This window comes from Hylobates moloch, unplaced genomic scaffold (assembly GCF_009828535.3).
Source record: "Hylobates moloch isolate HMO894 unplaced genomic scaffold, HMol_V3 SCAFFOLD_15, whole genome shotgun sequence".
Classification (NCBI taxonomy): Eukaryota; Metazoa; Chordata; class Mammalia; order Primates; family Hylobatidae; genus Hylobates; species Hylobates moloch.
This window is the reverse complement of record NW_026652290.1, coordinates 61,852,153-61,869,899: the sequence shown is the minus strand read 5'-3', so window position 1 is coordinate 61,869,899 and position 17,747 is coordinate 61,852,153. Positions and strand designations below refer to the sequence as shown.

General features: G+C 36.7%; 1 protein-coding gene across 20 annotated transcripts in view; it reads left to right on the top strand.

Moving 5' to 3' along the window:
* The window catches only part of EHBP1 (EH domain binding protein 1), a 399,042-nt gene that overhangs the window by 286,843 nt on the left and 94,452 nt on the right, over positions 1–17,747 (top strand). For all 20 annotated transcript variants that reach the window (XM_058429082.1, XM_058429086.1, XM_058429083.1 and 17 more), the window contains 2 exons: positions 12,311–12,489; positions 13,399–13,447. In XM_058429082.1, coding sequence (XP_058285065.1) covers positions 12,311–12,489; positions 13,399–13,447 — 228 coding nt within the window. The remainder of the gene's footprint in view (positions 1–12,310; positions 12,490–13,398; positions 13,448–17,747) is intronic.

The following is a 17,747-nucleotide window of genomic DNA, read 5'->3' as shown; positions in this document are numbered from 1 at the left end:
AGACAGTTTGTTATAATTTCTGTTCTTTTACATTTGCTGAGGAGAGCTTTACTTCCAACTATGTGGTCGATTTTGGAATAGGTGTGGTGTGGTGCTGAAAAAAATGTGTATTCTGTTCATTAGGGGTGGAGAGTTCTGTAGATGTCTATTAAGTCCACTTGGTGCAGAGCTGAGTTCAATTCCTGGGTATCTTTGTTAACTTTCTGTCTCGTTGATCTGTCTAATGTTGACAGTGGGGTGTTAAAATCTCCCATTATTATTGTCTGGGAGTCTAAGTCTCTTTGTAGGTCACTAAGGACTTGCTTTATGAATCTGGGTGCTCCTGTATTTGGTGTGTATATATTTAGGATAGTTAGCTCTTCTTGTTGAATTGATCCCTTTACCATTATGTAATGGCCTTCTTTGTCTCTTTTGATCTTTGTTGGTTTAAAGTCTGTTTTATCAGAGACTAGGATTGCAACCCCTGCCTTTTTTTGTTTTCCATTTGCTTGGTAGATCTTCCTCCATCCCTTTATTTTGAGCCTATGTGTGTCTCTGCACATGAGATGGGTTTTCTGAATACAGCACACTGATGGGTCTTGACTCTTTATCCAATTTGCCGGTCTGTGTCTTTTAATTGGAGCATTTAGCCCATTTACATTTAAAGTTGATATTGTTATGTGTGAATTGGATCCTGTAATTATGATGTTCGCTGGTTATTTTGCTCATTAGTTGATGCAGTTTCTTCCTAGCCTTGATGGTCTTTACAATTTGGCATGTTGTTGCAGTGGCTGGCACTGGTTGTTCTTTTCCATGTTTAGTGCTTCCTTCAGGAGCTCTTTTAGGGCAGGCCTGGTGGTGACAAAATCTCTCAGCATTTGCTTGTCTGTAAAATATTTTATTTCTCCTTCACTTATGAAGCTTAGTTTGGCTGGATATGAGATTCTGGGTTGAAAATTCTTTTCTTTAAGAATGTTGAATATCGGCCCCCACTCTCTTCTGGCTTGTAGAGTTTCTGCCGAGAGATCAGGTGTTAATCTGATGGGCTTCCCTTTGTGGGTAACCCGACCTTTCTCTCTGGCTGCCCTTAACATTTTTTCCTTCATTTCAACTTTGGTGAATCTGACAATTATGTGTCTTGGAGTTGCTCTTCTCGAGGAGTATCTTTGTGGCGTTCTCTGTATTTCCTGAATCTGAATGTTGGCCTGCCTTGCTAGATTGGGGAAGTTCTCCTGGATAATATCCTGCAGAGTGTTTTCCAACTTGGTTCCATTCTCCCCGTCACTTTCAGGTACACCAATCAGGTGTAGATTTAGTCTTTTCACATAGTCCCATATTTCTTGGGGGCTTTGTTTGTTTCTTTTTATTCTTTTTTCTCTAAACTTCTCTTCTCGCTTCATTTCATTCATTTGATCTTCCATCACTGATACCCTTTCTTCCAGTTGATCGCATCGGGTATTGAGGCTTCTGCATTCGTCACGTAGCTCTCATGCCTTGGTTTTCAGCTCCATCAGGTCCTTTCAGGACTTCTCTGCATTGGTTATTCTAGTTATCCATTCATCTAATTTTTTTTCAAAGCTTTAAACTTCTTTGCCATTGGTTCGAATTTCCTCCTGTAGCTTGGAGTAGTTTGATCGTCTGAAGCCTTCTCCTCTCAACTCGTCAAAGTCATTCTCCGTCCAGCTTTGTTCTGTTGCTGGTGAGGAATTGCATTCCTTTGGAGGAGGAGAGGTGCTCTGCTTTTTAGAGTTTCCAGTTTTTCTGCTCTGTTTTCTCCCCGTCTTTGTGGTTTTATCTACTTTTGGTCTTTGATGATGGTGATGTACAGATGGGTTTTTGGTGTGGATGTCCTTTCTGTTTGTTAGTTTTCCTTCTAACAGACAGGATCCTCAGCTGCAGGTCTGTTGGAGTTTGCTAGAGGTCCACTCCAGACTCTGTTTGCCTGGGTATCAGCAGCGGTGGCTGCAGAGCAGCGGATTTTCGTGAACAGCGAATGCTGCTGTCTGATCGTCCCTCTGGAAGTTTTGTCTCAGAGGAGTACCCGGCCATGTGAGGTGTCAGTCTGCCCCTACTGGGGGGGTGCCTCCCAGTTAGGCTGCTCAGGGGTCAGGGACCCAGTTGAGGAGGCAGCCTGCCCATTCTCAGATCTCCAGCTGTGTGCTGGGAGAACCACTACTCTCTTCAAAGCTGTCAGACAGGGACATTTAGGTATGCAGAGGTTCCTGCTGACTTTTTGTTTGTCTGTGCCCTGCCCCCAGAGGTGGAGCCTACAGAGGCAGGCAGGCCTCCTTGAGCTGTGGTGGGCTCCACCCAGTTCGAGCTTCCCGGCTGCTTTGTTTACCTAAGCAAGCCTGGGCAATGGCGGGCGCCCCTCCCCCAGCCTCGCTGCCACCTTGTAGTTTGATCTCAGACTGCTGTGCTAGCAATCAGAGAGATTCCATGGGCATAGGACCCTCTGAGCCAGGGGCGGCATATAATCTCCTGGTGTGCCGTTTTTTAAGCCCGTTGGAAAAGCGCAGTATTAGGGTGGGAGTGACCTGATTTTCCGGGTGCCGTCTGTCACCCCTTTCTTTGACTAGGAAAGGGACCTCCCTTACCCCTTGCACTTCCTGAGTGAGGCAAGGCCTCGCCCTGCTTCGTCTCGCGCACGGTGCCCTGCACCCACTGTCCTGCGCCCACTCTCTGGCACTCCCTAGTGAGATGAACCCAGTACCTCAGATGGAAATGCAGAAATCACCCGTCTTCTGTGTCACTGACGCTGGGAGCTGTAGACCAGAGCTGTTCCTATTTGGCCATCTTGGCTCCACCCCAAAAAATGACTATATTTTTCAAAACAAAAACAGTTCGTTGGGAAGACTGACATTGTTTTTCATTTTTGCCAGTGTCTAATATCTGACTTAATTGGAAACAGCTTTCTGCATTCAATATGTTGTAATGTGTTTTGGTTGTATTCTATGAAGAAAATTTGACCTTATGAAATATATAATGTTAAAGAGAATTTAATTACTTCTCAAATGATTGGAGGTTATAATTTTTGATACTACACAAAAACTCACAAATTATAGTTTCTTAAGTTAGTTTCATTGTGGAATCAAAGCATACATAGGCCTATGTGGCATTTTCAACTGCATCTTTTATTGATGTGTGATTTTGTAATGTCATGCATTATTTATTTGGAAAACATTGATTCCTGTACTCGTGCAGATCTTCCAAATGTTGTCACATTTCATTACGCAATATTGAAAAATAACATTTGTTAATATAACCACTGATTATAGGGAAGAGGAAAGAGATTGGGATAGGAAAGAAGCATAAAAGTGGGCTAGTTTCTGAAATGTTGGCAAAGTTCCAATTCTTGTGGTATCGTGATTTTATAGTAATCAGTTTGTTCTTTGCTTTATTGTTTTAAGTATGACCCCCCTAAACAATATAGTTTACTTTTGACTGGTCTTAAATTTACATAAATGGAATCATATGATATATACATGTTTGTACCTGTTTTCTTTTGTTCAATATTATGTTTTAGAATGTATTTCTTTTGTGCGTGTGTCTAGTATTTCACTATCCAAATAGATCACAATTTTTAAATCCATTTTATTGTTGCTGAACATTTACATTATTTTCAGATTTGGAAAATTTTAAAGTGCTGCTGTGAACATTTTTGCATATGTATTCTATTCTGTACTGTATAAGCATGCATTTCTATAGGATATAAACCTAGGAATTGCTGGGTCATAGGATATGCACATTTTCAATTTTAGCATAATAGATGATGCCAAACTTTTTTCATCAACCCTTTAAGAAAGCTCCCTTTGCTCCACATCCTCGCCAATACTTGGTATTTTTAATTTCATTAAAATTTAATGTCAATTAAGAGACTTCTTAAAATTTCAGCCTCTCTGGGGAGAAGTGTGCAGTAGTACCTTGTGTAATTATCTGAATACTGATGTGATGGAGCAAGTTTTCACATTTACTGAATATTTGGATTTCTTCTTTTATAAAGTGCACATTCAATTTTTGCCCCTTTTTCTATTGATTAACTTTCCTTACTGATCTATGGATATTCTTTGTATATTCTAGCTACAAACCCTATTTTGACGGAAAATATATACAATTAATTTGGCACCAGGTTTACTTAACTTTCAGGACAGGAAACATAGCATATTAGCATTACAGCATCAGGTATGCTAGGCCATATTTTAGTTCCTCATGTCAGTTCTAAGGTGAAAGATCAGGTGGGTAAGTGTGGACCACTCTGCCTTACAAAACACAGGATCTTCTAGCAGCCCATACACACAACTGTCAGATTCCCAAGGCACATGCTTGGTTACATGAATCACACTAAGCATAGGGAAGCTGCAGCCTTTGTTTTTCAATAGGGATATGTAGTTTATTCATAGGCCTTTGAGTTAGATGCAGTTCACCAAACTGGGGTCAGTTTTACAGTAAATAATGTTGCCTGGAAACACAGCTAACTTCTCACTTTTTAGCATAATCCAATATATTTCCATGGAATTCATGTTAGGAGAGGGTAAACTTGAGAGCATTTCTTCATGGAGAAAGAGTTTAGTTAACCCTTTCTGTTGGTTAGCCGTTTCTCTCTGGAAAAATAATTGATATCATTACAAAATTGAGTCTTCTAAGCCATGAATAAATATTTCCATCTTGGCCGGGCACGGTGGCTCATGCCTGTAATCCCAGCACTTTGGGAGGCTGAGGTGGGTGGATCACGAGGTCAAGGGATGGAGACTATCCTGGCCAACATGGCGAAACCCTGTCTCTACTAAAAATACAAAAAATTAGCCACGCGTGGTGGCGCGTGCCTGTAGTCCCAGCTACTCGGGAGGCTGAGGCAGGAGAATCCCTTGAACCCGGGTGACAGAGGTTGTAGTTAGCCAAGATCGTGCCAGTGCACTCCAGTCTGGGCAACAAAGCGAGACTCCGTCTCAAAAAAAAAAAAAAAAAAAAAAAGAATATGTATATATATCCATCTCTTTAGACTTTCTTTACTTTTTCGCAATAAAACTTAACAGTTTTTTATAGCAGTCATGCATATTGTTTTTGGATTTGTGCCAAGTACTTGACATTTTTATGCCACTATGAATGGTTTTCAAATTTTTAGTTTCTGTTTTTGTTAGTTTGTAGGAATACAGTTGATTTTGTACATTGATTTTGTATCCAACACCTTGCTAAATTCTCTTACTAATTCTAATAAATTGTAACTTCTTGTGGATGTTCTACATACTCAATTATATTATTTGTAAATAATGTTTTACAATTTTGTTTCTTTTTTAATATGTTTTGATGTCTTTTTCTGACCTTAATGTACCAGCTGGGACAATGTTGAATAAAAGTGATGATAGATGCTCAATCTCAAATATTTCACCCTTGCAATATTTGCTGGGGCCTTTTTAACAAGTTAAAGAAGATTCTGTATTACAGGCTGCTAAGACTATTTTTTAGAATATAAATGGACATTATTTTATTAAATGCTCTTCTGCATCTGTTTAGATGATTATATTATATAGCTTTCCCCTAAATCTGTTAATTGGTCAAGTTACCTCAATAGATATGCTAACATTAAGCCAAATATGTGTTCTTGGGTTAAGTCTAATTTGTTCAAGATGTGTTATCCTTTTCTAATAAATTAATATTTTCATTAAAACTTTTGCCTCTATATTCATGAGAATTTTCTTTAATTTTGCCTTTGCCTATTGAGTTTTGGTATAAAGGCCCATGAAATGAGTTAGAGAATAGGCTCATTTTTCCAGTTTTCTATAATTTGTGTAATATTGGAGATATTTTTTTCCTTGAATAAATGTTTGGTGGAACTTATTAGTGAAGCCAACTGGAATATTCTTTGTGGGAAGGTTTTTAATTACAAAGTCAATTTCTTTAACAGTTATAGAACTCTCTGGGTTTTCTATTTCTTCTTATGTCTATTGCAGTAAGCTATACTTTTCTAGGAATTTGCTTCTCTCTTTCTTGGTCAGTCACACTACAGGTTTAATTTAGTCTTTTCAAAGAAGCAATTTTGGCTTTGCTGATCCTCTCTATTATATGCTTAGGTACTATATTATAATTTTTGCTTTTACCTTTTTATTTTACTGTTTCTACTTTTGGGGGGAGGGGATGAGGCTCATACTGCTATTTGGGAGTCCACCAAAAGTGCAACTCTACCTCTCAACTCACTCTTCTAGACTACCATTATAAAAACAGCAGAGAGTTTCACTTACTCTCTAGTTTTCCTGTCTCTCCATGTCTTGGCTTGGAGAAAGTTGGTTGATGTTTTGTAGAAGATTTTTTTAAAAATTTAATTATGGCACAATCTTTCTAGCAGTAGAATAACAAGGCCTAACTTCAGTTTTACCATGAGAATAAAGCGAAGTGATTTAAATGAAAACACTTTGAAAAAAAAAAATAATAAGACCAATATAAATGTTAAATGTTCTCATTCTCACTGTTGCTAGTTTTTGGGTTCACCAAATGCTTAGATATATTCAAAGTTCCCTCAACCATGATTTGCAATAACTGGGGAAAGTCCCCAAGAATTAGTAGTTGAGAGACCAAAATGTGCTACAACTTTAGCAATGTTAGTATATGTCTCGTTGCACTGGACTTAATTAGCTCTTGTTCTAGTTCTAGCCAGTAATTTGAAATCCAACAGAATGGACAGGTTTATTAACAGAAAGACTCTTGAAGTTGAAGTTGTTTGGGTTAATTGCCTTTTTTGAATCAACTAATTAAACATACAGAGGGCAGCGATCTAACCTCTGAAGACGATAAGTTGACTGAGACGTTTGTTAGGATTGAAAAATTTACAACTTCTGCTGAAGTCCTACAGCAGTATTTTCTTGAAATCTGAAATGCATGTTGTTTAAAAGTACAGGCTTTGGAGTGGGAACTCCTTGGTATAGGAACTCCTCTGCTTCCTGAGTAACCTCACTTTCTCCAACTGTAAATTGGAAGTAAGAGTACCTATCTCAAACGAGTTGTGAAGATTAAATTAGCTAATCTGTGTAAAGGTCTTAACTTTGTGGGACATAATAGGTGCTCAGTATGTAGTTTATGAATTAATGAAAAATTAATAAGCCTTTTTGTAGAGAGAAGAACTGAATATATTATAGTAAAATGAAAATCTATTAAGTGCCATAGGAAGGACACAAAGAGTCAAACACTGAAAAGGGCTTCCTACTGAATGGGAATTGCAAGGAGATTTCGTGTTAGAGATGACATTTGAACTAAATCTCGAAGGTTTGAAGATAGAGTGGAATTGCAGCAGTTGTGCTTGGGACAGAAGATATTTCATGTGGAGGTGATGATGTGTATGATCCAAGACTGGGTGGAGGTGGGATGCCTGGGGTTTAAGCAGGAAAGCATAGGGATTTTAAAGGATAGTGGGTAATACTAGAGAGTAAATACATTGAAAAAGATTTGGGATTCAATGCTTCGAAGTATTTTGACATCATTTTGTGTGTTCTTGAGAGCCATTAGAGAGTTTAAGCCGTGCTTTAAGGAGAACAATGCTATGACATGAGTTGGTTACAGGGCGGGGGGATTTGGAAGAAGAAAGACCTATTAGGAAGATTTTGCAATGGTGAAAGAAGATAGATTACAAAAACCTTACAAAATATGAGTAAAACTGCCTGCAAATTAACTAGTAAGAGATGATACCTGAAGGAAGAATTCAAAGGTGATTCTCACATTAAAAATCTAAACAGTTGGGACAATAGCTGTATCATTTGCAAACACAATGAAAATGAGCAGGTTGTAAAGAAAGATCACAATTATGGTTTTGAACACATTGAGTTTGAATTTTGTATGATAGAAAGGACAGCCAACTGGAAATGTCAACTTGAGATAGTTTGAACTATAAATATTTGGGAATCATCTGCATGGAAGTAATAGTTGGAATCCTGGGAATGAATCAGCTCAAAGTGTGGTAGAAAACTATTTAGAGCAATGCTAGAGGAATACGTGGCTGTATCCATGGAAGAAGGGCAGACAGCAAAAGAGAAGGAAACTATAGTTAGAGGGATAGAGCAGAAAAAATAGAACTGACATTTCTTATTAAAATTTAAGAAAATTTGCAAGTTATTTGACTAGGTTTTCTGAAAGAAAGCTATTACCATTGTTAGGAAGAATAACTAGGTAGCTTTATTACCTTTAACATGTAGTCTGCTATGTTAAACAGAAATAGTGCATTAAAATTCGTTATATTTGCGAGTGTGGTTCTACCTTTTATGGACAGATTTTTGTCTTTCTTTCTTTGGAAAGCAATAAATTACAAAGTCAGTTAGAGCTTCTTTTTTCACCCACCCTATAGAAATAGATACATTGCCAAGCATTGCAAGTACCATATTTTCCACATAGAATATCTAGGTATCAAGATTATCTCTAGTTAAAGCTTCGTTTGGGGAAAAAAAAAAAAGAAGAAGAAGAAGAAAAGGAAAAAACTTTTTATGATCTTGAAGAAATTCATGGTCTTTGAAATTTCTAGAAAAGCCTCAAAAAATAGGAATTCCTGCTGATAATGCATTGGTGGTGGTAATAATAATTGCAATTAATATTTACTGAATGGTACTGTTTGCCATACATTGTTCTAAGTGTTTTACGTGCATTTTTTTCATACAACAGTATTTACTGAGTGCCTATGCTGTACCAGGCACTGTTCTGGGCATTTGATTTAGGTTAATAAATAAAACAAACTAAAATTCTTGCTCTCGTGGACGTTTTCTTTAGTGAGAGAAGACAGATAATAACCAGTAACCCTAATAAATAAAGTATGTGGACTCTAAGAAGATGATAAGTCCATGGTAAAAGTAGAGCAGGGTAAGTGGATTCAGGAGTGCTGAATTGGGGTTGGGTGATGGAAATGGATTGCTTTTTTTTTCTTCTTGAGACGGAGTCTCACTCTGTCACCCAGGCTGGAGTGCAGTGGTGCAATCTCGGCTCTCTGCAACCTCTGCCTGCTGGTTCAAGCAATTCTCCTGCCTCAGCCTCCCTAGCAGCTGGGACTACAGGCACATGCCACCATGCCTAGCTATTTTTTTGTATTTTTAGTACAGGTGGGGTTTCACCATGCTAGTGGGTGCTATTTTTTTGTATTTTTCGTACAGGTGGGGTTTCACCATGCTAGTGGGTGTTTAGTACAGGTGGGGTTTCACCAGGCCAGTCTCGAACTCCTGACCTCATGATCTGCCCACCTCAGCCTCCCAAAGTGCTGGGATTACAGGTGTGAACTGCCATGCCTGGCCAGATTGCATTATTAAGTAGGATGGTGAGAATAGGCCTAATGGAGAAGATTGCATTGGAGATAACCATGCAGATATCTGAGAGAGTACCAGGGAAATGGAGCAATCTGTGCAAAGGCCCCAAGGTAGAAACATGTCTGCGATATCCAAGGAACAACAAAATGATTAATATGATTCCATTTTGAGGAAGTTATGGTTTCAGGCATGATGGAGCCACAGTCCATTGGCTCCTACTCCTGACTCATGGCTGTTTGCTCTCTCCAAGGAACATGTAGATTAGGAAATTGTATCACAGCCATGGGTTTAAACACTGGAGGAACCAGAGGTGGTGATTCACTGAATTAGAATTCCCCTAACCAACTGCAGTATAAAAATCCCTGAAGAAGTGTGTGCTGACTTGATCAGAGGCATAAAGGAAAAGAATCTCAAAGTGAAAGGACCAGTTGGAATGCCTTCCAAGACTTTGAGAATCACTACAAGAAAAACGCCTGTGGTAAAGGTTCTAAGACATGGAATCACTCCCAGAAGAGCATCCACAAGCAGTTTATTGACTTGCACAGTCCTCCTGAGATTGTTAAATAGATTTATTCGATCAGTATTGAGCCAAGAGTTGAGGTTGAAGTCACCATTGCAGATGCTTAGGTCAGCTATTTTAATAAATTGATTATCAGTTGTTTTTTTCTTTTTAAGAGGTCAGTATGGTTCAAAGTGTTTAAGGGAGAGAGCAGTAGTTAAGATTAGAGAGGAAATGGACATGGGGAGAGTGAGGCAGATCTTGTTACTACAACCCTATGAGATATGTACCATTATAATCTGCACTTTTCAGATGAGGAAACTGAGATACAAACAAGTCAAGTAAACTGCCACATCTGTAAAATCAAGAGCCAGCTGTAACAACAAACAGTTTCATCCGATTATGTACTGAAGGTTTCAAAATGATTTAATTGCTAATTCCTTTATGGCTTTCTGTAAAATATTAGGTAAAAGGTCAGTTCTGGAGTAGATGATTTCATTTAACAATGGCTCTGTGATTTTCTTTCTTTGTAAACCACGATGACCATTTATAGGGCTTGTAATTTCATCAAAGTTTCTTCAATTGCATGTGACTTCTTTTTGTTGGAAGTACAGTAAGCATCCCTTAATACAAGGCTTTTATATTAGAACCAATTTAAGTTTTGGTTTAGTTCTTCTAGGCTTTTCATATTGAGCCTTCTTAGAAACAGAGATACAGTCATAATCATAATGATGTAATATGTTTTCTTTAGTTCTTATATACAGAAAGCCATTCTAGATCATAATATAGTGCTAATGTCATTTATACATTACCTATGGACATGCTACTGATAATTGAAATGAATCGATGTAATGATAGTTACAGATTATCTGGCCCATGTATGTATTACCCATGCTTAGAATGAATCAATACCTTAATAATATAATTTGATATAGAAAAACATTTTAATAAAGACAATTATTTAAATGATAGAAAGTCTAAGAAAAAAATGTTTATGCCTACCTAGTACAGTGATCCCCTAACTCATCCATAAACCACTCTTCACTTTACTTCCAGGTTAAATGACTAGAGGGATTTGAAAGTCACAGTGGATCATTACATGAAACGATATTTAATAATTCATTTTTACACTAGATTGCTAGTTAGCTATTATTTTTTCTAAAGTAAATTTAGCGTATTGGGATTCCGTTTTTATCTACTTCATTATATTAAGTCGAATTGATCCAAACTGTTGATTTTTATGACCTGTGAGCTTTTCAGCATTGACTTTGTGGAGATGATCATTTAAAGAACAGTACTTTGCTAGATTTATGGTTGTTTAGATAATATTTTGTTAATCCGACAGTTAATAAAAAATGAGAAGTTATTTTAGTGGTGTTTCTTAGTAGTCTTCTCACAGAAGCAGTGAATGCATAAATCATAATTATGTGGGGTTGATGATTTTAATTGTTTGGTACTAACATGCTTTTGTCAAGTGGGGGCATCATTGATCTTTCTTAAGTAAGCAGTGTAGTAAGAATGCTTTGCTTTTTAAACTTAAATGGTATTAGGAGTAAATACTTGTTCTCTTTTCATTTTACTTTAGAAGGCCTCTATTTAATATGTAAGTTTTCTTATAATAGCTAGCACTTTTAATTAGTAGCAAGATTTAAAGACCAGAAACATTTAGCAGTTTTCTTTGTAGTTTTCAATTGTACTAGCCTCTAAGGTTACCATCACAAAATGCAGTTGTTATTCAGTAAAAGAAAATGACATGGTTTTAATAATAATAAAAGTTTAGAATAAAATTGTTATTATATAATCTTAGATTTGTTATTATTATTGATGTTTTAAGTATATGAACAAGGGTAAAACTATATACTTACGATTTAAAACACACACACTACTAACTCACCTAGTATTCAAAAGTAGCTCTCAGTGATAATTAGAAAATATTTTGAGCATATCCAAAATACATACTGTTGTGTGCTGTTGCTACCAACACCTGACTGTTGCTAATAACTCTAAAACTGTTTTGCCATCATTAAATTTATATAAGAAGCATGTTTGAATATGGTTATCATTGTGCTGTTTGCTTAAAATGCATATATGATTACTGTGTTTTTAAAACTAATGATAATTTTCATCTTTCCACTACTAAAAATTTATGTTACATTTGGACCTCGAAATACATTATTTTTAACCTAGTCGAAAAGGAACCATACTTATACATGATTGCATTTGGGGGAAATTTTGAGGGTGTGAGAATTACATAGGTATTTAGCCTTAAGTGTTTCAAAACTTTAACATGATGTTTCCATCAGTAAAGCTCTTGGCCTGTTCTTATGTATAAGTTTAAAATCTTGCATATCTACATCCTTGTCAGGCAAATGCCAAGGGCTGAAACTGAAGATAATTTAAGATTTATGTCTCCCTCTTGGAGGTTACAGTTGTCGTGAATTGACAGTTGTGAAGGATCTAAACTGACATCAAAGGGTTCAAATGATCTGATTAGGTCAATTAATGTTAATTTTCATCTTCCATTAAATTCTTTTAATGTTTTCCCCTTTTCATTTTTTTCTAGCCAAGCCCTATACCAAGTCCTGTTTTGGGGCGAAAGCCAAATGCTAGTCAGTCTTTGCTTGTATGGTGTAAAGAAGTTACAAAGAACTACCGAGGAGTAAAAATCACCAATTTTACTACATCGTGGAGAAATGGTTTATCTTTTTGTGCAATATTACACCACTTTAGACCAGATTTAATGTAAGTAGAAACATTTTCCATTCCCTATATTTTGTAAGTGATAGACATTTTTGAAAAGAACATAAAATAATTTCTTAGCACATCCTGAAATAATTTATATTTGTTTTATTACCCCCACCTCTTGCTTTTGAGAGATATATGTCAGAAAGCTTTTCCTTTTTCATACCTAAAAACAATCTTTTCTCTTTTTAAAGAAAATGGTGGCTGGGCATGGTGGCTCACGCCTGTAATCTCAGCACTTTGGGAGGCCAAGGCGGGCAGATCATCTGAGGTCAGGAGTTCAAGACAAGCCTGACCAACATGGAGAAACCCCATCTCTACTAAAAATACAAAATTAGCCAGGCATGGTGGCACATGCCTGAAATCCCAGCTACTTGGGAGGCTGAGGCAGGAGAATCGCTTGAACCCAGGAGGCAGAGGTTGCAGTGAGCCAAGATCGTGCCATTGCACTCCAGCCTGGGCAACAAGAGCGAAACTCCATCTCAAAAAAAAAAAAAAGAAAAGAAAATGGTTTTCCTCCTTAATCTCAAAGAACTGACTTCAAATTATTATGAAAATTGTGTTAGTGTTAAAATGAGATGAGACAAATAAGCCTGTAATTCTTTACATCGACAACAAGGGATTACCTCATAGTAAATTTGGTTGTCAAGGCTAGTCTTTGGTCCCTTGCCTTAACCTCTCTTTTAGATGGAAAGCTTCAGGCAGTGAAACGTGTAATCACTGTTTTTATTCATTTATTTATTTATTTCCTTAATTTTCCACACTATTAGTTTTGTTGATTGAATTGCTGTGAAATTGCTGGTTACTCCTTAGTATTATTGAATGTCAAATTTTTAGATTCAGTTTGTTTTAAAAACAGCTGTTTTTATCAAATACTATATGTACCCACTGTGCTATTTTCTCCCTCAGTGACTACAAGTCTCTGAATCCTCAAGATATTAAAGAGAACAACAAAAAGGTAAGAATTGATGAGCAAGAAAAACACATAGTTTCAATTTTGGCTTCTCTGCAGGTCTTTATTAACTTGGAGAAAGTGAGGCAGTTTTATGAGGTCATAACTACAACTCACAGAGGGTTGTCTGCTTACTGTGGTTCATTAGGATACATGGTTTACTCTGGTTTATCATGGACTTTTAAATACCACAAGTGCCAGATTGGCATCGTATTATAATATGCATATTCTCTTTTTAACTGTTGAATATTTGTTAAAGCATAGTGCTTTTTTTCTAAGATTTAGCATTTTAAAAATGCACCCAAAACTGTTGTGCCATAGCTGTTATGTAAGTTTAGAAAAATATGTTGGTTGGGAATGAGAACGAGAGCCTAATGGGTAAGCAAGAGAGAATACTTAGGTTCTGAGAAGCAAAAAGATATAAACCTTGGTTCTTTTCATTTTCTAGTAAACCGTATACAGTTATTGTGCTGCATAACAACGTTTTGGTCAAAAACAGACCACATAGATGGTGATGTACCATAAGATTATAACACTTTATCATTACTGTACCTTTTCTATGTTTAGATACACAAATACCATTGTGTTACAATTACCTACACTATTCAGTATGGGAATATGCTGTGCAGCTTTGTGGCTTAGGTATAGCCTAGGTATGTAGTAGGCTGTACCATCTAGGTTTGTGTAAGTACCCACTGTGATGTTTGCACAACAACAAAATCACCTGACAATGCATTTCTCAGCACATATCCCCATTGTTAAGCAACACATGACTATGTTTTCCCACATAATTAATCAATGTATTGAGATCAGAGCTTCCCAGCTGGTATGGGGCAAGGGGATATCAATCCTTTCAGCCTTCAGGGCATCTGTGTAAGGCTGAGTTGCTGGAGCCCTGGGCCAGCTAACTGTGGCCACAGGCTGACTTATCTGTTTACCCCAGCACACAGTATGTGTGTTTTTTGTGCAAGGAGGGAAGTACCTAACTCAGCACACAGTAGGCACTGAATGGTTTTTTCTACTGAATTGAATTCTTCAACTGAAAAATTAATGAAATTTATTATTGTCTTAGAACAGGAGTTCTTAACCTGTGATCTGTGGGTAGAAATCAGGGTGTCCTTGAACATGGTTGAGGGAAAAAATACATTTTACTTTCATAATTCCTTATCTGAAATTTAGCATTTCCTTCAATTATGAATTTAGGCAATAAACCACCATAGTGTTAGCCATGCCTGAGACTTTGTCACCTTTAGAAATCACAGATATTTTCGATATTTTCATGCCATGCTATAGTTGTTGCTGCAGATATCTGCAAATACCTTTTAAACTTACAACTTCTTCAAAATAATTAGTGCAGTCATAAAAAGCACATATATTACTACTTCCCAAATTCATTTTAAGTAATCATAGATGTATTTTTCAGTATAATTGGTTTCTTTTGTAATTCTATGTATTTTATCCACGTAAAACATTATTCTGAGAAGGGACCCATTGCCAAAAGGATTCATGAGACAAAGTGGTTAATAACCTCTGGTCTAAAGTTTTTAACACACTTTAAATTAAATAATTAAAATTACTAGTGATACAAAGTCTTGGGACCTTGATAGAAGTTCAATTAACAAGTTTTTAAATCAAAACAATTTTTCACTTGTATTGCTCTCTAAAACCAAAAATGTGTATTGCTATCAAAAAGATTTTGTTTCTTCAGCCTGGGGAATGTAGCAAGACCCCATCTCTACTAAAAATGAAAATGTTAGCTCAGCGTGGTGGCATGCACCTGTAGTCCCAGCTACTTGGGAGGATGCGGTGGGAGAATCGCTGGAGCCCAGGAGCCCGAGGCTGCAGTGAGCTAGGATCATGCCACTGCTCTCCAGCCTGGGTGACAGAGCAAGACCCTGTGTCCAAAAACAAACAAACAAACAAAAAATGCTTGTTTTTTCACAAATGCATAATGCTGGCCGTAGAGCAATAAAAACCTGGCAGTTTCTATTGAAATATGCCACTAAAAAAAAGATAATCTTTAAAAATCAGTATAGTTTTCTTACAGAAATTACCCTTTGGATGGGCATGTTACAAAGTAAACTGTTCTCATGAATTATTTCTTGTATAATTTTGGAGAGCCCGTGTCTATTAAAGTGAAATGCTTCTTTTTCATTAATTACAATTAAATTATATCTTTGGGTATGGCAGTGCTTTACCTCCATTTTCTTACATTTGAACAAAATGGTAAGCCAATTTAAATACAGACATAAGCATTATAAAATAAACCATTTTTTAAAGTGGATGTTTCAACTTACTGTTCAAAATTTTGAAAAAGAAATATTGTTGATTTTACCTCATTATAAATGTGTAAAGAATATGGGGAATCTCATTAAGTCTTAAGTCACACTTCTTTACATTAGCTTTTCATTAACTTAATAATGCTAAGCATACTTTGGATTTACATATTACTCCATACAGAAGACTATCCCATTAAAATTTTTTTTCAATTAGATCTTCTAGTATAGACAATCATGGCTTTTGAAAGGCTTTATCTTTGATGATTCTATTCATTGTATTATTCAATAAATAATTGTTTTTACATAGTCTTTCCTTTCATCATTTGCTACTTCTTACCTGATAGCTACATTGAGTTGCTACCTGCAAATTACTTCTAGCTTCGCAGATTTCTTCCCAATAACACATGTGCCCCTGAATGGACTTAAAGCACCATAGGAAAACAATACCTGTGTCTTAAATTTCATACAGCTGCATAACATAACTGGCAGTAACTCCTCCTTACCAATTTAATAACATCTATGAATGAATAAGATAATTTTCTTAGAAAGACCTCTTTTTTCACCCCACACAAACAGGTGAAAAACAGTAGGTAGTTAGTTGACCATGGCAGAAGAGGTTAACCTATGGGAAAAGTCCTTTATAAAGCCTTAACCTTGCTTACAAGAAACCTAGTTTGTTTTTAAATTTTTTTTAGTGTAATTAGTGTACATAAAATGAATTGCTACATGAAGCAAATCACCAGCAGGAATTTCCCCACAAGGAAGCTAATCATTTTCCCGGGTCTGTAAAAAGTGCTGAATAAAAAAAGGCATTTTCCTGTGACATCTGATCTTAACCAATATGTCAGTGTTTTTAGATAATTTGGGAATGTTTAGAATACTGCCTGTGGTGCTTTCCCTGATGGCCTGCAATTGATGACTGTCAGTCAAGTTGTCAAGACACATGAAAAGGAAAATGACTTCAATTTTCCTAAAACTGTAAAATAACAAACCAAGCCTATACATGCACACCAACTGAGTCATTCTCTCTAGTAAATATTTTGAGGTACCTATATTATGAAGCCTAGTGCTGTGAAAATTGAAGAGGTTTTAATATCACAATTTGTTTTTCATTTTCTTTCTTACTTGTTCCATAATGTTTGTTAAACTACAAGAATATGAGACAAAGATTAAATTCAAACATAGCAGTGTACTTTAACAAGTAAGTACAGAAGACTGATTCCTTCTGAATTGTTACATAATTTCCTAACATGTCTTTTAAGAAAAACTTTGAATTATAATCCTTAATCTAGGTTGCTAAAAAGAGTAAACATTTTACATCCCAGAGCAAGAATATATCTAGAGGGTTCTTACTTTCTCTGAGAGTATATCTAAACCTTTAGCCATACTTTTTTTTTTGAGACGGAGTCTTGCTCTGTCGCCCAGGCTGGAGTGCAGTGGCGCGATCTCGGCTCACTGCAACCTCCGCCTCCCGGGTTCACGCCATTCTCCTGCCTCAGCCTCTCCGAGTAGCTGGGACTACAGGCGCCCGCCACCACGCCCGGCTAATTTTTTGTATTTTTGGTAGAGACGGGGTTTCACCGTGGTCTCGATCTCCTGACCTCGTGATCCGCCCGCCTCAGCCTCCCAAAGTGCTGGGATTACAAGCGTGAGCCACCGCGCCCGGCCCATACTTTTAATGCTTCCTAGCAACACAATGCTGTTTTCAAGGGTTAGTTCAGGATAGTAATAATTAATTGTAAATTGAGAAACAGCTTAGATTATTCAAAACTAGAAAAACCTGATGTGCCACAGTCACTTAAAGGCTAACAAAAATAATACAATGCAGCCTCACATTCTCAACTAGGTTGTAGTACTCAAAACATTTCATTCTTTCCAAAATGAATGAATTAAATGAAGTCACTCTTTTCATTATGAAAATCAGTCTTAATTGAGCATTTAAAAATGTTTCTGTTTCTAGGCTTAAATTGCATTTATTTGTATTTTATATCAGGTAATCTAGTAGTTAGTTCTTTTGACTTATCTAG